Source organism: Colletotrichum scovillei (genome assembly GCF_011075155.1).
Source record: "Colletotrichum scovillei strain TJNH1 chromosome Unknown Contig00012, whole genome shotgun sequence".
In the NCBI taxonomy this organism is placed as follows: domain Eukaryota; kingdom Fungi; phylum Ascomycota; class Sordariomycetes; order Glomerellales; family Glomerellaceae; genus Colletotrichum; species Colletotrichum scovillei.
The window spans coordinates 1,152,501-1,174,582 of record NW_023336270.1 but is presented as its reverse complement, the minus strand read 5'-3'; the positions used below and the strand labels follow the sequence as shown (position 1 = coordinate 1,174,582).

Below are 22,082 nucleotides of genomic sequence, written 5' to 3'. Positions count from 1 at the left end.
ACCGTGAAGCTACGTTTGTGTTGACATAATGTGCAGAAGGAGGTTCTTCTCGGCGTTAAATGGCATTGGCAAATTATGATAGGTTTGGCGTCTCATCAGGCCATTCTTACCTGCATATGAACGAGCTCGAGACTGTCGGTCATCTGAGAGACGCGCACTCTGCGGCCATTGGTGGAAGTGTACCATAGCATGCAGCTACATCTTACTCACATCCTTGCACATTGTAAGTCATTCGTCAGTGAACGACACACGCAAAGTATGTGGCCGCCAACTCTTCTTGCTTATCTAGTTGGTAATCATTTAATGCGGGGTCGATGAAAGGCGTCCGTAACCGAGACGGTTCTTCCTCGGTATTGCACTGGAGACAGTAGGCTCGAATATTGTTCTCTGCTTGAAAAGTCCCCTTCGATCCCCATTTTGCTTTATAATTCCCAGTCAGATGTGGTTGCCTCTGTGGCCAAAACCCCAGAGTGTTGGTGAATTCTGCGGCCTAAGCCCATCATGGCAGAGGCCATCGGCGTCGTTGCGGGCGCCCTATCTGTTTTGAGTGCTGCCAATACGGCATATTCCAGAATCGACGAGCTGCTAAAGTCTATCAGCAATGCTCCTGACACTTTGCAGGACTTGAGACGGGACGTCCAACAAACAAGAGACCTCCTGGCCCAGGTAGGAGAATCAGTGCCGAATCTCAGCCGTTCGACGGAATTCAGTCTCTTCCTGAGCAAGCTAGGAGCCACAACAACCCGCTTGCTGGAGGCATTACCTGCACCAGACCTACAAACACGGCTGGCGAGGCGTACGAAGTTGCGCGTTTTAAGACTCGAGAAAGAAAAATTGACCAGGGCAGCTGATGCATTACTCAACAATCGCCATGAACTTCAACGATTGGCTCAGTCGCCGGCAATATTGGAACTACAGGCAATCTCCACGCATGACTTTCTCCAGTGGCTCGCGGCACCCGAATTCTCTGGCGTACACAAAAGACTGTACGAGAATCACGTGGTCGGAAATATTGGTCACGATGTTGTGGACGACGTGAGATTCAAGTCTTGGGTGCGAACTCCAGGGAAGGCATTATGGTACACTGGGCCAGGTAAATCTTCCTTAGCTGATAGACTGCAACCAGCCAGACTTCGAGTTTCCTCCTAACTAACAGATGTCAGCTGGCTCGGGAAAAACTCTGCAGTTGTACGTTGCCAACCAGAGGGAAGGACTTGAAATGTGGCTGATTTCCTTTCCTTTCTGTTTAGTTCCGTCACTGTTAACTTTCTGGGCGATAAATTCCGCGCACCTAATTTCGTCGGCTACATCTATTTTGGAGTACAAGACCTTGAGCCTGTCGACATTGTTTGCTCTTTGATCAAGCAATTCATTGTTGCCTTGCACAAACCAACGATAGATAACAAGCTCAAGGAGTGGTATTCTCGTGGGAAGGGTAACCGCTCTGACTATGCAGATGCCACCGCAATATTGGGACATCTCATGCAGCAAGCACCTAGGGCATTCCTACTCTTCGACGCTATCGACGAATTCCCAGGCCACACAAAGGAGTTGGTCCACGATCTCCAGATGAGGATGGGCAGGATGCGCAGAAACCCACCAAATGTTCTTCTAACATCAAGAGAGCAGCTGGTGTCAGAGCCATTGTTCGAAGACGCTTTCAAACTGGAGATAAGGCCAAGACTCGATGAAATTTCGACTTTCGTGTCTAGAGAGCTCTCGAAGATGAACTTGTCCTTATTGCTCACTACTGAACAAGAGAACAAACTGGTTAGCAACATCGTCTCGAGGGCATCCGGGAGGTACGGTATTTCTTACAACCTGCATTCGAAACTTCATCCAACTGACAGAGTAAAGCTTTCTATGGGCTCAGCTCGCATTGGGAGTGTTGGATCCCCAAAGCATACACAGCGAATGGAAGAAAGTGATATCAATCGCCCAATTGCAACTGGGGGAGTTTTACACTACAATTCTTGACCGCATCACCCACAAGGTTGGAGATAGCTATGAGATGATGCTGCAAATCCTGACATGGTTAACTTATTCCAACACGAGACTCAAACGCGACGAGTTAGAGGCAGCCTTGGGAATCAATACAGCTCGTGCCCGCGAAAACACGAACGGCGGACTCAGTTTGAAGCAATTTGTGGACGTTGCCCGCCCTCTAGTGGAGGAGGAGTACGATGGTTCTGTCGTCTTGATTCACAACTCGTTGAAAGACTACCTGCATAAATGGTTACCTACACAACTGGAAATACCTTCCCTGGCTACAACGCCAGACTTATTGATTGCACGAAGATGTCTCAACTACCTCCGACAGAAACCATTCGCAAAGAAATCATTGAGAGAAGTAGATGAAATCCAAGAGAGATTGGCGGAGTACCCTTTTCTAAGATATGCCGCTGTTAATTGGGGTCATCATGCGCGAAAGTGCTGCGATAAGACTCTCAAAGACGAGATCATGGCTTTCCTCGAAGCAGGGTTTCCGATGGAAGCAGCTTGTCTCATCTTGGGGTCATGCGAAAACAACATGGAGCATTACGATGAGGCATACCAACGAATGACTGGCATACATCTGGCTTCTGCTTTCGGACTCCACCAAGTTGTAGAAGAGTTACTGGATACCGATCTCTCTGACATATGCTCGAAAACAGATGGCCACTGGACAGCAATTCACTGGGCATCCTGGAAAGGCTACGATAGGGTGATTACGACCATTTTATCGAAACTCAAAAGGAGCGAGGATTCTTTAACGGCACTTAGATGGACTACCAGTCTCCGATGCTGGACGGCACTCCATCTTGCGGCAAAAGAAGGACATTTGTCAGTTGTCAAGATTCTGCACGAATATGGTGGCATCAACATTGACGTCGCTGATCTACAGCGAAGAACAGCATTGTATTTGGCTTGTTGGGGAAAACATACTCCTGTTGTGCGCTTCCTGATGCTGAATGGAGCAGATCCAAACTTGCAAGATGCTTTTGGCATGACAGCTCTTCATTGTGCAGCTAAGGGGGGAGACCTTCAGCTAGTCAAGGAAATACTGAGCCTCGGCCACAATCGACTCAATCTCAACATCGCCGATCTATTAGGACATACTTCGTTAGACGAGGCAAAGCGAAAGGGCCATGACGCCATAGCCCAGCTCCTTGAAAATCTGGGGGCAACCAGTAGTTCTAAAAACGCCTCGAGACCTTTGACAGTGAACTTGGCGGAGTTCTCTATCTGGAAAGATATCCCTCGAGACACGGACTGGTCATGCTACGAACTTGACCCCGAGATAACTCGCAGTACAAGGAAGGGTGCACAAGCAACTTGCGAGGTGCTCAGAAACTCCAAGGATCGAAAAATGGTGAGTTTACCTAGTTTTCTTGCTACATTCTGATAGAATGGTATTGAGTGAAGTCTTGATGATGATTCTATTTCACCATTCATGGCTCAAGTTTTAATCACGGTTATCTGAGGCTGAACTATCTTTGCTCCAGATGGTATTCCGGAAAGCTTTCAAATCAACTACCGATTTGATCATGAGAGGCTCTGAGACTGAACATAGCAAAACGATACAGAAGTATTCATTATCGGAGGGGCAAATCTTGTATACCCTTTGGCACCCACACATAGTCCTATATTTAGACTCCGATATCGATCCGGAACGCAACACGTTTAACTTATATCTGGAGTATTGCGACTCCGGTGATCTCCGGAGTATATATGGACTGCCTCTCAAACCAGACGACGCCAAAGACGAAACTGACAGAACATACGGCTTTCTGGACTCATCAGAAACTCCCCAACTCATGGCCCCGCCATTGAACGGAGTTCAGCTTTGGGGTTTGATCTGGCAGCTGAGTTCAGCTCTTGCCTATCTTCACTATGGGTTATCAATGCAACACGAGTCGGGACAGCTTAAGGCTGTGTTTGAGTGTGACTGGGAGTACGTCATACACCGAGACGTCAAACCGGAAAATGGCAAGTCACCAGCATAACCACTGCGCTGGCTCAAAAAGCTGACACTAGCTAGTTGTAAGAAAAAAAACCCCAGATGGGAAGTACGTGTTCAAGCTGTGCGATCTCGGCATAGCTACGCCAGCTGGGCGGTATGACTCTATACAAAACCAAACGCGATACATTGGGACCAGTGCTTTCAGACCTGAGGTGAGTGTAGATGCTACAAGATTTAAAGAACTACACAAATTTGGGTTTGGCCTCGGAATCCGTAGTTTGCACTGAAAGCTACTGTATTCGACGCTAATGCGTGAGACAGGAAGTTATCCAAGGAAATGCTTGGTCTAGAAAGGGGGATATGTACAGTCTTCAAGGTGAGAACAGCGGCGATCACTCAAATGCGAGGTCACTGGCTGATTGAAGAGGAAAGCGACTATCCGACACATTCATAAGGCTAAAGACGACTTGGTGAACCCCAGCAACAAATCCTTTGATAGTTTCATGTCAAAATGCGGTAATTCAATCCCAAGCAAGAGATTGACCAGCCTCAGCATCATGGAACTCGCACACAAAGAACTAGTCGCCAGCAAACGGATCGGAGAGCTACCGCCAGTAGTTGTTGAGGAAATCGAGTCAGTCCATGACCTTTTGACTTGCCATGGTGACGACTACTTGCTCGGTGCGGTTGCATGCGTTGCTGGGCATTTAGATGCCAAGATAGCGATCGACGATCCGCTGTTCAAACAGCACCGGCATCTCACCGTACAACAGCTTGAGGCCATTTTCGCTGACGGCGCAAAAAAGTCTTTCAAGTCCTACAGATGCCAGTATTCGATTCATGTCCTCGCTGTCTTACACCAACCTAGCAGTGGCAAACCGAACAACGGCAGGGTTAGCAGTGAATACCTAGAGAAAGCGCTGGAAGTCTGTGAGGAACCCGATTCGACACTTCAGCAGTCAGGTTGGACGCCGCTACACCTTGCTGCACAGCAAGGCAACATAGAAGCAACTGAGATCCTCCTGCGCTATGGTGCGGATATGAATGTAAAGGACATCCATAAGAAAACGCCGTACGATTATGGGCTGATGCTTGGGATGGATCTCATGATGTTGAAGATGGGCGGACTTGCGGTAAAAGGTTAGATTATGAGAGCTCTGAGATGAATAGAAGCGCCGTCCAAACTGTTCACACATATCACCAAACTTGCAAACAGCACTAGGTTGAGGAATTACTAGGATGCAGAACAAGTAAACTGAATAGGCTGAGTAATGAGCTAAGATTTAGAGGATGTTCCACAGCCGGAGGATCCCCTTCGATTCTGTCTGGACGGTGGATACAAACCCCGGTGTGACCGTCGGCTGGCATGCGGTCACGCCTGTACTGGCCCTTGCCACTCCGATCATCTCCATAACGCCATCAATTGTCTCGAGAACTGTGCTAGGCCGGAATGAAACTGTGACCGCCCATGCCACCGATGCTGTGGGGAGCTTTGGTCTAAGCTTTGCACAGAGGTGCTGCGAGGCGTTGGCCTGAAGCTTCCCTGCGGTCGCACTCTTGACACGGTGGCTTGTTGGAAAGCTCAAGACCCATCTGTGGTCAAGTGTGTCGCGCAAGTCGACAAAGTGGTGCTGGGATGCGCTCACCCTGTCAAGGTGTCCTACCATGTAGACGTTACCAGAGACAGCTTTCTTTGCAGGACCGAGTGTGGCTTTCAACGGCCTTGCGGCCACGCATGTAAGTCGCTATGCTCGGTATGTCGCATTAGAAAAGATGGTAAGGTTGTCGAGGAGGATCGCAGAGCTTGTCGACAGACCTGTGGCAGATCCTACACATCCTGTAGCCACTCTTGTCGAGCAGCTTGCCATGGAGATGAGGTTTGCCCTCCTTGTGATTGGATTCCCTGCGCCAAGCGGTGTGCCGAGGTCCTTAAGTGCGGACGTCAATGTAAGTCATTTTCCTTCTGGCCAAGCTTGTGAGAACGTATTGACAGTGCCAAGGCCCCTCTGTCTGCGGTGAACGTTGTCCAGCCGAGAAGTATTGCCAGACATGCGCCGCGGATGTCATCAAGAACAGGGTGGTCGATCTCATTCTCATGGATGATTACGGTTCAGTGGACCTGGACGAGGATCCCTGCATCTTCCCGGACTGTGGCCACTTTTACACTTACACGACGATGGACGGACAGATGGGGCTCCGGGATCTTTACGATGTCTCGCCTGAAGGAGTGCCGACGGCCGTCAAATCGGGGTCTCACCCATTTTCGGTGACTGATATCAAGGTGTGCCCCGACTGCCGAGGGCCTTTGAGAAACATCTCCAGATATGGGAGAATCGTTCGACGTGGTCTTCTTGATGAGCCAACGAGGAAGCTCATCAGCTGGGCCCACAACGTCAAACGAAAGTTGACAGAGGCGTTCTTCGCTGCGCAAGACAACTTGCAGAAGATGGAAAAGAGCAAATTCAGCTTTCCTACAGCACAATTGGGGTTTCCGACGGCTCAATCGGCATTTTCTCTCAGAGGATCTCGGCAGGAACAAATGACCCAACTCTTCAAGCTCACGGGAAACACCAGGCACGCGGTACTCAAGACGCTACGATATCAAATCACCGATTTCTTCGGGTCAGTGAGAAAAGAGGAGCACCCATATCAGCGCGTGGCACACCTGGTCTGGCACGTCAACAAGCGGCGGCAAACCAGCGAGTACTCATTCGACGAGTCGGCAATTCAAATGGGTGGAATGCTGGACGCCATGAAGCTCTCGCTACGGTGTGATCTCCTTCTGGTCTCTGATTATATTAGTCTGTGCCGCAACGCGACCGACAACGACAATAATGGTGCTAAATCCGCCAGCATTGAGCCCATGCCGTACATTACGGACTGCAAGAAACTGATTGAGAATGCGCGAACGAGAAATTATTCCCGGCTGGAAGTCGAAGGCCATATCTGCCTCGCCATGTTCTGTTACTTTGCACCACCTGACGATGCTAAGCCGACGACTGACGCAACAGAGGCATCGCATGTAGAAAGCTCATCCACGAAAGAAAGTATGATCAAGCTCGGCGAGGACCACCTTTTAGAAGCTGAGAAGATCATCAAAGCAAATCCATCCGCAGCGACGCTGGCCTCCGAAATCGAAACCGCGAGGCGCATGCTCCACGACGAAGTCTTCTACAGCGAAGTCTCCACCGACGAGATGCGAGCCGTCTACGCGGCCATGAGCAAGGAGTTCTCGGGAACAGGACACTGGTACACATGCCGCAACGGGCATCCCTTCACCATTGGCGAATGTGGCATGGCGATGCAGCAGACGGTGTGCCCAGAATGCAACGCTCCGGTCGGCGGCCGGAATCACTCTTCGGCCGAAGGCGTGAGATATGCGGCAGAGATTGATGCACTTGCGCGCGGTATCGGAAGAATGGGATTTTGAAGTAGAGTAGATTGAAATAGATTGAAGAAATATTAAATCTTCGAAAGCTTTCAGTTGATGTTCGTCTCATCCGCGATGGCGGTATACTGCACTGAAGACCGACATACTGGTGATCTCGCCGGGTTGTCCGTCAGCCCATGCTTCAGCCTTCCAGACCGGACGTGCATTCCCAGCCCTCCGCTTCCTTGGTACATGTTCAATCGATACCCTACCCTACTTGCCTGTCAGTACAGCCTCAAGAAATTCTTAGACTTTGTCGTGTTTGAGAACCTGTAGTGACGTCGCCCTGTAAATTACAGTAATGGCGTTGCAAGTGCTCCTTCATGTTGCACGTCACTACTCCAAGTTCACACGTTGTAGCACGCTGACAGACTCACTCCACTGCATATCAATCAACACAAGGAAGCGAGATAAAACTGGAACAATATTATAGGACCTCCAAAAACCATTCATGTAGAATACTAGCAATAGCATACATAGGTGTAGGTGGTCCTTTCTCCCATGGTCATTTCAGCACACATCCCGGCTCGCAATGAGCCGCCCAAGAAATTCGGATCAAATCGTGTAGCAACACAACAGTTCTCAATCCACCATCATTGCAATCATTCCTGTAATCATCATGTGTTCCTGTACACTCAACCCCGGTTGATTCTAGACGAAGACAAAACTCTCAGCCCGGAACTGGTCCAGTAGAAGAAAGGACCTGCGTGGAGCTGGATATTCTCGGGCTGGAACTGCTGTCGGCAATTGGCGGTCGCGCAATCATTGTTGCTCCAGCCGACGCGGATGTCATCAGACCACCAAACCTGAGGCTTGCCATCGACCTGCAGAGTGATCAGGATGGAGCTGAGATCGGAGAAGTCGACAGCTGAGAAAGGCGTAAGTGGGCAGCCCGAAGACTGGTTGCAAGCGTTGACCCAAGCCTTCTGGCTGACAGCTTCTGTCTCGGTGGCGTTGGTCGCATCCCATCTGTATCCAGTGAAAGTAAAGACACAAAGCTGGCTGGGAACCGCAGAGTCGGAGTGGCAACCCAGGTTCATGCCGAAGAAGTCAAATTGGAAGCAAGGAGAAGACGCCAGCTTTCCCATGCCGATCTGCGCAGTGTCGCCGGAGACGTCATCTGAAGAGGTGTTTGAAAGAATGGGGGGCACAAACTCCACAAGACGACCGCCAGAGGAGGGCAGGAAGGGCATCAGCGGAGGAGGACCAACAAGGAAGCCCTTGGAGAACCAGAACCGGTGGTAAGGGTTGAAAAGCGGGCCAGACGAGACATCATCAAACTGCGTGGAAAGCAATCAGCAAATGAATGGAAAGATGAGATAGTAGTAACAGATCAACTTACATCGAGGACCTGGTTGCCAACCTCTGTGGTGCCGGTGCAGATGGGTGTCGCAACAGGCGTAAGTGTGGGTGTGCTGAATGTTGCAGTTGTGTTGACGTAACGTCTCTGAACCCCGCCAGGCTGAACAAGAGAGGTGAAGACTCCGGTGGTGAAAATCTGGACAACAGAGCTCTGAACGACGACACTCTGCCAAGTAGAGACAGCGGGAGTGACGGCAGGAGAGACGGTGACAGCAGGAGCTTCGGCCGTGGACGCGGTTACGGCGGGGCCACCGACCGTGGAGACACCAGCAATGGTAGAGACTCCGAGAATGGTGGAAACGCCAATGATGGTAGAGACAACGGCAGAGCCAGCAGCACCGCTAGTGACAACGCCACCAGTGACAGCGCCGCCAGTGACAGCTACGTCCGAGGCAGATGCGACAATCGTATCGACCTTTGTGACGAGAGACTCGTAAGGGAACGTGTACGTGGTGGTCTCATCGGCGACGACGTTGATGAAACTGGTGGTTAGCACAGTCGTGGATGTGGTAGACTCGGAGCTGGTGCATGAAGTCGAGGTTGCGGCGCCAGGAAGAGCATTGTCAACCGTCGATGGTGCGGGCCAGAGAGTGATGACAGTAGGCGAGTTCTGAGAACCGACAGGAGCAGTTGCAGGGTCGACAGGGACAGAGTAGCTACCAATGACTGAAGTTGGCACGCCAGCAACAGTGGTTGAGACGCCTCCATCGGGGGCTACTTGAGCAACAGTGACAGTGATCTGTGGTCCAGGCAGACCACCAAAGGGGGGGACGCCAGTCTGAGCCGGATCAGTGTAGCCGCCGGGAAGGCCATTTGTATCTGTCGGGTAAACACCGCCTGCGGGGACCGTGAGTGTAATGGGGATCCCACCACCGGGGAGGCCATTTGTATCCGTAGGGGAGGCGCCGCCTGCCGGGATGGTGAGCGTAATGGGAACTCCACCACCAGGAAGACCGTTGGGGTCCGTAGGGCTGACACCACCTGCGGGAACTGTGATTGTGACTGGAATGCCAGGAGCGCCAGAGCCAGAAGCACCTGAGCCAGGAGCACCTGAGCCAGGAGTGCTAGATCTAGGAGTGCCAGAGCCTGGAGCACCAGAGCCAGGAGCACCAGAGCCAGGAGCACCAGAGCCAGGAGTGCCAGAGCCTGGAGCACCAGAGCCTGGAGTGCCAGAACCAGGAGTGCCAGATCCAGGAGTGCCAGAACCAGGGGCGCCAGAGCCAGGAGTGCCTGAGCCGGGAACACCAGTCGAAGGATTTCCAGATGCACCAGGGAGTACAGGGTCACCGTAGCCGCCGGGGATTGTGGGAGGGGTGGTATCTCCGGGGTTTGTAGGAGGCGTTGGCAACGTCAGGACAATCGTAGCAGTGGAAACTGAGACAGAGCTTGGGCCAGCAGAACCATCATCTCCCGGGATGCTTGGAAGGATCGTGGTGTAAGTTGAGGCACCCCCGGCAGGAGACTGAGGAACTGTCAAGGTGAACACGACAATGTTGCCCGGGTCCGAAGGATCAGTAGGTTGGTTTCCATTGCCAATGGTTGGTTGAGAAGCGTACAGAGTCGTGGTGACAACAGTTGAGGGCCCTCCGGCTGAACCGCCCGCGGGATTGGCAGGGACGACCACGGTGGTGGCGCCAGCAGGGCTGGCAGGAACATAGACAGTTGTGACACCTGAGCCTCCTGTTGAGGGAGAGCCGGGAGTGGGAATTGTGTAAGTCGACACAATAGTTTGGATGGAGTAGCTCAAGGAACCATCTGGACCAGGAACCATGGTGGGAATGTAGCGAGTCGTGGTGCCAACAGAGCCGCCGCTGCCAGGGCTTCCAGGAGCGGGAGTTGATGCTGCAGGGACTCCAGTGACTGGTCCAGTGCCGGTTGCAGAAGGGAAAGTGACAGTGAAGCAGGTGACAAGGGTGTCGACGACAGGCGTTCCTTGACCAGAGTCAGGACGAGTCCGGTAGAGGGTGGTAGTGAAGTCTGTGACAGATCCCCCATTGCCGTTGTCGGGGCCAGAAGGAGCGTTGGTGACGGCAGGCCCAGTGGCAGCCGGTGCAGTAAGGGTGTAAGTGAACAGCTCGCCAGACGCAGGATCGACAGCACCGTCGGTTGCAGCAGAGCCAGGAACAGACCCAGTTGCGGCAGGCTGTGGGAATGTGACTGTAAAGGTTGCAACAACAGAGTCGACGGCAGGTGTAGCTTGACCTGGATTGGCGTCTGTCCTGTACAGCGTCGTGGTGATCACAGTGACACCCGCAGTGTTGCCGCCCGAGCCATTGGGGTCACCAGTGGCAAACGGGCAGTCGGTGGTAGCAGACTGAGAAGGGTTCCAAGGAAAGCCAGGAGGGCCAGGAAGCGTAACAGTTACGGTTCCTTGACCACCAGGGCCGGAGTTACCAGAGGATACGGGAGAACCAGGGGAACCAGGGGAACCACCATTGGGGTCGCCAGAACCAGGAGAGTAGACAGTGGCAGTAACAACAGTGGCAGGAGCGCCTGTAGCAGGGGAAGACTCCCAAGGCTTGGGGCCGGTGAACTGAGATCCTCCAGGAGGGGGATCGTAGCTGTCAATGGTGACAGTGAGAGTGGCCGGAAGACCAGGAGAACCAGACTGGGCAGGAGACCAAGGGGAAGGGGCAGAGAACGGAACGGTCGCAGTGACAGTCTGGACGACGACCGAGGGACTAGGGTCGTTGTTGGAGTCAACCGTGATGAAGACCGTGGTGGTCGCCGCCGCCGGACAGGTTGGCTGGGCATAAGTGCCAGCACTGAGATGGATTGTCAGCTTCAAACTCGACTGAGAATGGAGAGAAAAAGAAAACTTACACCATGGCCGCCATGGCAAAGAGGGAAGCCCGCATCTTGGGCAATTGGAGGTGCCGGATCTAGGTGTAGGAAGAACACGTAGAATACGTAGGATACGCTGATCGGATTGAATACGCAAAGAACGACGCGAACAAGACAGACAATGACAACGCAGAGGGAAAAGGAACGGGGCGAAAGAGATGAGAGAGAGGATGAAGAGGAGAGGAAGAAGAGAGCAGAGATGGAGGGGTCCTTGGGGGATTAAGTAGGACGGGGAAGAACGGGAGGAAATTCTGTAAAGCTGGGTCGTGGGAAGGAAGTCATAGTCCTCTCTTTCCTCCTTTGAAAGTCCTGGAACCAGCTGTGGCCGATGACGCAACCCAACGTACGATGTACTTTTCAACAGAGGAAGGAAGGTGTCGGTAGCATCTCGAGGAGTAATACCTGTCTTGCTTCACTGAGAAGGCCCCGGTTCCCATGCGGTCAACATCAAAACGTGCTCTCAAAACAACCGCTTGCTCTCCTACCTATCATATGTTCAAATAGTATACGGAGAGATGCAGCCCAGCAAAAGTCGTCGTAGACCCAACCGTTGCTCTGGTATGCGCACCTTCAAGTGGTCCATGTTCCGAGGCACTGGGCCGGCTCCTTCCTGATGTTCTTCCCGGGATCCAGGCATTGTACCTTGAAATCCAGTACGTACTCGCTCACCCATATGAAATATTGCCATGAGATTCTAGAAGGGAGAAAAGAAGGAGCTTAGGTAGGTTGGGGGCAGGAGCACGAGGCCGTTCGGATGCCTACCTTCCCTCGAAACGCGGTATCCTGCGGTACAGCAACTTGGGCAAGAGAGCACCTTCCACGTCAGGCCACGAGACGGGAAGTACCTTATGTATGGCAGATGATCACGCCATCATTTCACGGCAAGCTGGGGTCAAGGGAAGGTACGTTGGGTGCAAAATGGAAGTAGAACGGGCTCAAGAAGATACTTTCTAAGGCATAAGGAACGAGTGTACGAGGTGATGATGGTGCCCATGTCTGGCGTGATGGAGGCATGCCGAAACGGTAATAGATCAGAGGACTTCATCAGTGAATTTAAGGTATTCACTTCCCTGGCTGCTTGCTAGCTCGACTGATCACAAAATATATTTGGTGCTCAAAATCCTTCTAACCATGTTCCTAAACCGGATCATCCTCGTAGGGGGGCGGGGGCGGTAGGGGCTCCCCGATGAGAGCGTCCACAGCTCGCTTCTTCTTCTCATCTTCAATCCGCGCCGCCCAGAGCCCGGCCCCAGCCGAAGTAGTCAACAAGAAGAAGAAAGACAGTACAGGAATCAGCTCCAGAATCATCGCAACCGTGCCAAACCATACGTATTCCCACGTCCTCGCACGAATTTCGTTCTTGGCTTCCTTCTTGCTCAATCCTCGCAAGTGAAACCATCTGTAGTGCGCCAGCTTGCCTAGTCTCGTACCCGTGATGATGATGAAAGCAGGGGTGCCAACGACCGGGACAAAGTTGAGGGGCAAGAAAACTATCAGCTCGATGATCTGGATCATAGACCATGGGGTGAAGGCGGCAGGGGTCGTCGGCTTGCCGAGCATCTTGACCGCGGTGGGGGCATCGGGGAAGAGGATCCTGTGGGGGGCCACGAGTTCCGTCTGCGACTCTTTGATCAGGGTGGCCTTGAGGAAACGATTAGTACCATAAAACCGAAGAAAACATCAATGATCAAAGACTACGACAGATTCCACTTACATCAAAGACATCTACTCGACACTCGTCAACGAAGAATCCCTCAAAGAGACCCTGGATCACCACGAGACCCTCTCCGAGCACAAGAACCACCGCATTGACCCAGGCGCCCCATCCGTGGAAGATGGCCAGAAGTGCAAACTGTGGGAGGAAGGCAAATGTAAAGAGGATAAAGTAAACGAGAAATGATATAATGGACAGTGGTAGAAGGCGGCTAAGGAATAGCGGGTAGAATTCCTTGTTTCGCAAAAAGTACCAGATGCCGCGGATGGGAAACCAGGCCGCGATACTGGCGCGCTTCAGGTACCCCACCGGACGCTCGACGGGTCGTAGGAGAAGGTCGGCGCGGGATGACCACGCGGAGCGCTGTGAATCGGACATTTGTGCGATATACGGCCTTCGCTGCCCGTCGTACTCGAGAAACTGGGACACACCGGCAGTCAAAGTGGAAGTCGTCACGGTCGTCGGTTTTGAGTTGAGAATGGTGTGCCCGCGATGCGACGATAACGGTGACTTTTGGCGGAGGATTGCGTTGGTGGTTGCCTCCTTCCTCTGTACGTCATTTTGAGTGGCAGCGTCTTATTGGACGAATCAAGCTGGGTATCCACGTAGAAGCGGGTACCTCGCTGTGCAAGGAAGTGGGGGTAGAGCCGGATCTTCCTGCCTAATACATAATATTCCGTAGGTATCCGTGCCTACCCCGCGGAAAGAGCCACGAAAGCTTGAAATGCTAGGTAGGTGGCCGGCAGGCACCCTCACCGAGGGTGGTACGTGCGCCATACAGCGAGTTGAGTCGCCCTCACCGTGCCGGCTTGCTCTTGAACGAAGATATCAATTGGGTCACAGCAATGCAGTGCGCCAACGAGGTTCAAAACCAAGCAAAATTTCTCCATTTGTTTCACAGGATCCGTGTCCCCCCTTGCAGCATCGAGGTTCACATATTCGACAAGCCAGCCAACAGGCGGGTCAGTCCATCCAAACCATCCAATTAGCAGTGCGTGGTCACAGACTGATGTTGTTGGAAGTTAGCTCCAACAGCATGAGAATGCCACCGCTTGCATGCCAAGGACCCTTGTCGAGCTGGCCGACCGGCTTAATCTGCCATCATCTTGCGCCAGAAACCACAACTCCGGCCTTCTAACTCCGGAAGTCGCCCCTTGACCAGTCAACAAGCTCGCGTACACGCCAACGTGGTTACACCAGACGTGCATGCCGTCAGACGGTTCACCTTCTTCTGGACATGTTCCGGTCCCGAGGGAATGGAATACACAGTTTAAATAGACGTGTGGCCATCGAATTCACCCGGGACATCTTTATATAAAGACCATCCGCCCCCCTCCATGCTCCAGATATTCTGGCGACCTTGACTTGGGTCCATCAACTCGATATCGGCCAGGACGACCTTGTCTCGACATGATGTCCAATACCTAGGTTGCTGTCTGCCATTTGCAGATTATCAAGGTGGCTTTAGCGACGTTTTTTGCTTCTTGAAAATTTGAGGAATAGCAACGCTGCAACCCTCTGATTAGGCGTGCGACCTGGAGGATGGAACGGCAATTTTGCCAAGGTCTATTGTGGCCTCTTTCGCCATGATTTGGCAAGTCGTCGACAGACCAGGGCTTGTGTTTGTATCCATTATGCATGGCAGATGGATTTGTCGCTAATTAAATGTTAGTTGCTTCTGGGCCTTTGCATCGTCTCCATCGAGCCTGATAGCGAACGCCGTATGGTCAGGCCTGCTTACGTTAACATGACAGGACCCCAGCGTGCATGTCCATTGGGGAGTCGTCGTTGGCGGCAATCGCCTGGAAACGTGATTGATCAAAAGATTGACTTTCGTCAATGAACCAGTCGACTTTTCCCGCCTTACGCCCAGCCGAGTTTGGTTTTTGGAAGATTTGATGCCGAATTCCACTTTCGCAGTCGTAAGCCACAGAATAACGAGTCAGCTACACCAAGCTCGGATGTCGAAAGGATCCAATTTACGGATACCCTCCAATGGCTACCGAGGCGACGGGCACTGACCCGACCGATTACGAGGGTTCCAAGAAGCGCAGCCGCGTCAGGTACTCTTGCACCATATGTCGCGAGAAGAAGTGAGTTTGCCCATGGACGGACAACCTGAACAGCCTTGGACTGCATCTGACAGCCTCGCGTGTTTCTCAGGCGCAAGTGCAACCGCGGAGATCCTTGCGACCAGTGCGAGAAGCGGGGCCTTGCGAGCTCCTGCGTGATCGTGCCATATCTGATCAGAGGAGGGCCTGGTGCGAGCTCTGAACATGCCGCCCTCCGCCATCAGACACCGCAGTCTGCCGAAATGGCGGCTTTGCAAGCCAAGCTGCACCGTCTGACCGAGGAGCTGGGCCAAATGCGGAGTCGAGAGGTCGAGATGTCGCGAAACCCGATCTCGGAATCTAGCGCGTCTAGCGTCAGCGCCAAACAGCCTTCCAGCGGGACGGAAACCCCCAGCCTGATGGGAATCACGGAGCCGACGACTGCGGGCCCGATGGTGGACAGGGTGCGGTATGTGGATGCTGCCAACTGGGAAGCCATTCTCGACGACGTGAGTTTGGAAAAGCATTAAGGAGCCAAGCCAAGTTTGTACTGATTTCTCTCAAGATCACCAGGCTCACTACGCATTTCAAAACCAAGAAATATGTAGTATGTGACGCCGAAGAGCCTGAAGACATACCCGCCAGCAATGCTGCCTCGAAACCTACCGTGCCGTTTCTTCTTTCAGGGGCATTCCCAACGGCCAACATGACTACTCTCATGGCACTGTTGCCGCCAAGGGACATCACGACTAGGTTGATTGAACGATTTTTTGAGGGAAAAGAACCTGCTTGGTGTACGTCTTGAAAGTTCGACTGTATGCGTATTTTACTGACTCAGTATCCCCCGCGTAGGCATGTTCCATGTGCCTACTTTCTGGAAGGAGGTAAGGGTTGACGGATCACACTCAACTATTGCGTAGACGCTTACATATCCTAGTTTCATGAATTTTGGGAAGACCAAAGTCAATTCTCCTTAACTTGGCTTGCACTCTTGTTCGCCATGATCAACCATGCGGCCTTCTTCTGTCTAAGGGCAGACGAAGCGGTCCCGGGCGACTTGGGACCGGCAACGTACGTTGCCGACATTTTCCGTAGTCACTGTGCGCGGTGTCTAGCCCTAGACAACTACACGACCCCTGGGAAGTACAAGGTCGAAACGATGATGCTGTACTTTGGATCAGAGTATCTCCGACTAGCCGATGCACAGCAGAGCACGGTATGCCATGAGGTTCTCCACTCTGAGGACGAATTCCCGCAGAACTGACGCAAAATAGGCAATCCTCATGTCCATCATCGTTCGCTTGGCAATGCATTCAGGAATGCACAGAGACCCAAGCCATTTCAAGGGCATGTCAGTCTTTGAAGGCGAGATGCGCAAGCGCCTCTGGACAATCGTAACCGAGATCGACGTGCTCATAGCCTTCCAATTCGGACTTCCGTCTAACGTGCAGTCTCAATATTTTGACACAGGTTTGATCTTTCTTCTCCATATGGTTTCTAAAAATCTAATGTAAGCAGGTCTACCTCGCAATCTCCACGACAGGGATTTTGACGAGGCTACAGTCAAGCTACCCCCTGAGCGTCCGATGACCGAGGTCGAGCGGACGCCAGTGATGTACACGATTGTGAAATCCAGACTTGTGGTGGTATTTAGCGATATTGTCTCGCGCATGGCAAGTCGCAGCAGTCCCGACTACGGAGAGGTCCTACGCTTGGATGAGCGGCTGGAACGGGCTCATGAAGAAATCCCTCCTGTCTTACGAGATCGATCATTCACTCTTTCCGTCGAAGACACTGTCGATTTGATCATGCAACGACTCTGGATAGAGCTCATGTACCTAAAGGCCCGTATCGTCCTTCACCGCCGGTACTTCACGCTTGGACGCAAGGATATCCGATTCGCGCACTCCAGGTTCGCCTGCATCAATGCGGCCACCAAAATTTTGGAAATTCAGTTCAACGTCAACGAGGAGTATAAGCCTGGAGGTCGCCTATCACGCGAGCGCTGGTTCGTCTCCAGCCTGAGCACTCACGACTTTCTCCTTGCGGATATGATGCTCTGCCTGGAGTTGTCTCACCTTCTACGCCCTGAAGGTCGCAACACGACTGGGATACACATTGACAAGGAGCCTCTCCTTTCCATTCTTCAGGCGTCTAGAGATATCTGGAAGTCCAACCGGAAGGATTCCAGTGAAGCCGTTCGGGCTTTCAAGATTTTGTCTCGTATGCTTAGCTTGTCGACTGGAGACCATTACGAGAGCACTCCAGAGACCGTTAGCTCGGACGGAGTGCTTGGTTCCGACATGGGATTGCGCCCGTCTTATCAACTCGCATGCAGTGGGTGCCTCCATGGACATCGTGTTCACGTACCCCCCAGCTAACTTTGAACATGCATAGATCCCGTTATACCTGGGTACATGCCTCAGCAATCCGTGGAACCGGCATGGATGGAACAAGATGGATCTGCTCGGTGGGGGTTCATGCCAAGCGCGAGTTCGTCAGAGTCCATTCCCATTCCTATGACGGGAGTGGACACGGCCATGACCTTGGACTGGGTTCGTTCAATTTGTGAAGACGACGTACGTGAATGGTGCTAACAACCTTTGCAGAGTGTCTGGGATACCAAGGTCCAAGATCCAAACGTCGACACGATCGACTTGCCGTGGCTGAAGAGCTTTACAGACTCGCTCAACGGGTAGGAAGTATACGAGGGAAGACGGGATCCTGCTCAACCAGGTTGAACGGGTGTTTGTGTTGCCGCCGTGGTATCAATGCAGACTCCATGCCGGGCACAGAGGACGATGCGTACTATATATATTAGATGATGTATGAGAAATGAATTTAACGCAGAAAGCTGATCCGAAATGTCGTCGGGTTACTAGACCCGGGTTGTTCGGATTGAAGATTTGTATCCAATTAGCTGTATGCATTAATACCTGATTAGGTTCAAGGTATCACGACCACTCTCATCCCGAACATCCATCATCACCACCGCCCACCTCACGTCAACGCAGCACCCGACGCTGCAAACGTGGCGTAAAACAGCTTCGTCTGCCCCGTGATAACCATCCTCCCGTCGCCCGCGAACTGGAAATTCGCCGCCGTGGTGCCCGTGTAGATCTTACCGATGAGCTTGCCGGACGGGTTCCAGACGTGGACGCCGTCGTTGCAGCCCGCGTAGACGTTGCCCTTGGAGTCGCAGTGGACGCCGTCCGGGAGGCGGGCGGACGTGTGGGCGAAGATTTTGCGGTTTTCAAATGTGCCGTCTTCTTTTACTTCGAAGCGGTAGCTGTGGTGGGTGTTAGGTGGCGTCTAATGCGTGAGGGTCAAGCAGAGGGGAGGGGAGGGGGGGAAGAAGGGAGGGACGGAAGATGGGCCCGTACACTGTGGCTGGCTTTGTAAAGTTTGTGCCGAATTGGCCTTGGGAGATGCCCGTGTCTGTTACGTAGGCGTATGTGCCGTCCGGAGAGAGGGTGATGCCTAGGTAGTTTTACCAAGTCAGCTTTCTCGTGACTACCTCACACATTGATCCGGGCTCAGGGAACCCAAGTAGATGAACGTACCGTTCGGCGACACAAACTCATCCGTGACGACAGTCAAGGCTCCCGTGGTGGGGTTGAGGCGGTACACCTGGTTCGGGAGGCCCGGCGCGGGGCGGAAGTGTTGCCAGTAGCCGTACTGGGTGTCTGTGAAGTAGATGTCGCCGTTGCGGCGGGAGACGACGACGTCGTTGAGGGAGTTGAATTGGCGGCCAAAGTAGTTGTTCACGAGGACTGAAGGTTGAGGTGGATGGTTAGCTTTTCAGATTGAGGTGGGAAAAGAAGTTGGAGGGGAGGTTTGGACGAACTTGTGGTGTTGTAGGGTTCCACCGGGTTCATGAGGTACAGCGCCGAGGGCACGCGGTCGCCTTGGCCTTCACCGGCGAAGATGATTTGGCCTTTGTAATTTGTCCCACCTGCGTTGTGTTAGTTGAGATCAGTCTTCAGCTGATATCGCGCAAAGAGAGAGTACGATGAGTCCTTACCATTGGGGTTGATGACCTGCGGGTTCGAGGGGACGGTGGTGACGGTGACCTCCTTGGTGCCCAGGGACCCGTTGCGAAGAGCCTCTGCGTCGGCGAGGCGGATCTTTTGGACGATGGAGGACTTGTTGAGGCCGGTTCCTGCTGCGGGGGGTCCGGCGTTTTGGACGAAGAAGACTTCTTCTGTTGGGGGGTACCTTTGGCGGTTTTGTTAGCTTGTTGTTACTCACAGGTCAGGGCGGCAGAGTGGTGAGTGAGTGAGTGAGTGAGTACGTGAGTGAGAGGGCGTATGAGTGAGCGATGGGAAAGGAGGGATCTGACACACCATACTACCGCCTCGTGAAAGATGGGATCCGTCTCCGAGGTTGCGATGAGAGTCAGTGACGGGTCGCTACCGATAATGTCGTAGAATTCCGGGTCGTAAATGTGGAATGGTTTCTCCGTGAGAGATTCATGCGTGACGCCCGGCCAGAGGAATACCTAACAAAAAATGATGTCAATGACTCGGATCCTCCCTCAGTGATGTTCATCACGCATAATAAAGTGACTTCCGGGTGACATACCGAAGAAGCATTGAATTCTAACGGAGGCGGGACGACCTCCAAGACATTGAAGCTCTTTTGGTCGATAATCTGCGCCTTGTCGGGGAGCGCCCTCTGTGCCGCCGCAACCTGGGCGTGCACTCCCGAAGAAGAAAGGAGCAGACTCGCTGCGCCGGCGAGGCTGGCGGCGATGGAGAAGGAGGAGGCCATGACGGAGGTATTCTGGAGCGACGACGACCAGGTGGTCAATGGTGGGATGGTGTTGCAGGTGAGGATTGATTTATACCCCGGCGCCAAGTCCATGGTCTCTACTTCTCCGCGTCCTCGAGTCTAGTCTTCACCGATGGCGCGGATCTGAGGCGTACGGATACCTAGCAATATGAAATGTACGTAAAGGTACGGATACCAAGAGCAGGGTATGGTAGTATGAGGGATAAAAAAGGCGTGGAATTGGTGGTTAGCTTGCTTGCATCTTGGGCCCTTGTTCATGTTGATCCCAGGAGACCACTGCGTGTGTAGACTCCAAAAAAGTCTGGGCAGAGCGGACTGTCCTGTTCGGCGGAGATTACCCGGGTTGTCCGAGGGAATTAACGGCAGTTGTCCTCCTCCTCCTCCACATTGTCCACCTTGCGATGCCTGAGTCGTACTCGAAGCATCTGTCTCATATCTCAACCCCGGCTCAGAGACAGCAGGATGCATGCTATCCCGGGATGGCACACGGATTCCCGAGTAAGATAGCAGATGAGAAACAAAACATCGAGGTGAAGGATGCAACCACTGCACGGTAAAGAACCCGGGGTGCGGTGCGGGGTGCGGGGAAGAGACAACGAAACCCAGAAGCTCCAAAAGCCGGGCGGGAGACGGACCTGGGCTGGCCTGGCTTCGATGATCTACTGCTCTTCGATGTTGCTACCATACCATCCATGATCCGGTACTTCAAAAGGCGGAGATGACGCCAGAGCTCCAGTCATTGACGATGGGTTCAATACTTGGCAGGGGAGGGGAGGGGATATCCGTAGACACGAAGGTCCGGGCGAGACGCCATTCCCGAGCTCCGGCTCGGAGGCCGGTTCGGTTCCCAATGATCTTTGATTGACTCACCGGCAGTCGTGATCAGTAGTCTATTTGGATCTAAGTAGAGATTAAGGACAACTGTTTAAGCTTAAAAATGGCTACAGCTCACGATATTTCTAGAGCACAATCAATCGGAGACTACACTTTGAGTAGCCTGGCGGTAGCCCCAAGTTTGTTTCTTTGTCTCCCCATTGAGTTTGGCTTTTGGGGGCCCTGGTGGGTGGGTGTGGCCAGAGACCCCTGTTTGCATGATGGAACGAACCCATGAGTCGGAAAAGAGTTTACGTCGTTGCGATGTGTGTCCGTCGCGCGGGGAGAAGACCGGAAAAGCGGGTAGGACGGGAAGGATACTTGTCAATCGTCATTCTATGAAGCATGCAGAAAGAAGGTCGAATCCTTTGGAGGAAGTTCCCCTCACGAACCATGGGTTTGGGTGGCTATAGGGATACTTGAGTCAATTAACCCCCGTTGTTCAAGAGGCCATGCCGGGTATTTGGGGAGAGGAAATAACACGGTGATACACCACAACAAGTTCGCCAGCCACACCTGAACCTCTCTTTGACAGCGTGATATGCCATCCAGCTGTGAGAAAAAGGAGAACAAAAGTTTCGTCCCTGGTGATCTAAGACTTTGCGGACAATGGCAAAAGGTAGCGAGTGACAACTGTGAGATTCGAACTCACGCCTCTTTCGAGACCAGAATACGCCCCGCTTATGGGGAAGTTACCATTTGATGGGAAACTTGAGTCTGGCGCCTTAGACCGCTCGGCCAAGTTGCCGTGTGATTCGTTGGACGGTTGGCGACGCCAGAGAGCTCAAGATCCATCTGCAGGAGGATCGTCAGCGTCTCCGGTCTTGATGACAGCTTGGCGGAGTTGCCAGCATGATGGGAATGGCTCTTGTCAGTTCTCATCTCCGTTATCGTTGTTCAGCAGGTTATTCAGGATCTTGGATTCTTGGCTGGATGTTTCTTGCAGGGGTAGGTTGAAATCTGCAGCATTTGCGAGTCGCTGGTCTGACCCGTTGAGGTATTTGCTGTGGAGGACTCGCGATGTGTGGGTCTCGGAGACTCGGAGCTTCTTCAGAGAGGAACTCCCAAATA

The 22,082-nt window shown here is 52.7% G+C and overlaps 5 protein-coding genes across 5 annotated transcripts; 2 read left to right on the top strand and 3 right to left on the bottom strand.

The window, feature by feature from the left end:
* Positions 1–501: 501 nt before the first annotated feature.
* Positions 502–7,373, top strand: HER10_EVM0003363 (uncharacterized protein; the record flags this gene model as incomplete). Its single annotated transcript, XM_035473043.1, has 9 exons — positions 502–1,093; positions 1,164–1,188; positions 1,251–1,802; positions 1,858–3,352; positions 3,486–3,934; positions 4,265–4,319; positions 4,369–5,083; positions 5,643–5,890; positions 5,937–7,373. 9 exons carry the CDS (start codon positions 502–504, stop codon positions 7,371–7,373), a joined length of 5,568 nt encoding a protein of 1,855 aa, XP_035326116.1.
* Positions 7,374–7,855: 482 nt separating this feature from the next.
* Positions 7,856–11,572, bottom strand: HER10_EVM0001722 (uncharacterized protein; the record flags this gene model as incomplete). Its single annotated transcript, XM_035471461.1, has 3 exons — positions 7,856–8,653; positions 8,716–11,500; positions 11,559–11,572. 3 exons carry the CDS (start codon positions 11,570–11,572, stop codon positions 8,009–8,011), a joined length of 3,444 nt encoding a protein of 1,147 aa, XP_035326062.1. The 3' UTR covers positions 7,856–8,008.
* A 1,076-nt stretch (positions 11,573–12,648) lies between these two features.
* Positions 12,649–13,807, bottom strand: HER10_EVM0013087 (uncharacterized protein). The gene is made up of 2 exons (XM_035482456.1): positions 13,294–13,807; positions 12,649–13,220 (listed from the first exon to the last, which is right to left on the bottom strand). Exons 1-2 carry the CDS (start codon positions 13,669–13,671, stop codon positions 12,717–12,719), a joined length of 882 nt encoding a protein of 293 aa, XP_035326392.1. The 5' UTR covers positions 13,672–13,807; the 3' UTR covers positions 12,649–12,716.
* An 873-nt stretch (positions 13,808–14,680) lies between these two features.
* HER10_EVM0008331 (fungal specific transcription factor domain-containing protein) lies at positions 14,681–18,194 on the top strand. The gene is made up of 9 exons (XM_035477858.1): positions 14,681–15,386; positions 15,457–15,853; positions 15,910–16,138; positions 16,197–16,228; positions 16,282–16,560; positions 16,619–16,814; positions 16,863–17,681; positions 17,742–17,899; positions 17,954–18,194. The coding sequence occupies exons 1-9, from the start codon at positions 15,289–15,291 to the stop codon at positions 18,041–18,043; spliced, it is 2,298 nt and encodes a 765-aa protein (XP_035326259.1). The 5' UTR covers positions 14,681–15,288; the 3' UTR covers positions 18,044–18,194.
* A 150-nt stretch (positions 18,195–18,344) lies between these two features.
* Positions 18,345–20,125, bottom strand: HER10_EVM0000597 (D-lactonohydrolase; the record flags this gene model as incomplete). The annotated part of the gene is made up of 8 exons (XM_035470371.1): positions 19,929–20,125; positions 19,691–19,845; positions 19,369–19,562; positions 19,192–19,299; positions 18,908–19,117; positions 18,728–18,824; positions 18,570–18,633; positions 18,345–18,533 (listed from the first exon to the last, which is right to left on the bottom strand). Exons 1-8 carry the CDS (start codon positions 20,115–20,117, stop codon positions 18,345–18,347), a joined length of 1,206 nt encoding a protein of 401 aa, XP_035326026.1. The 5' UTR covers positions 20,118–20,125.
* Between the last annotated feature and the right edge of the window lie 1,957 nt (positions 20,126–22,082).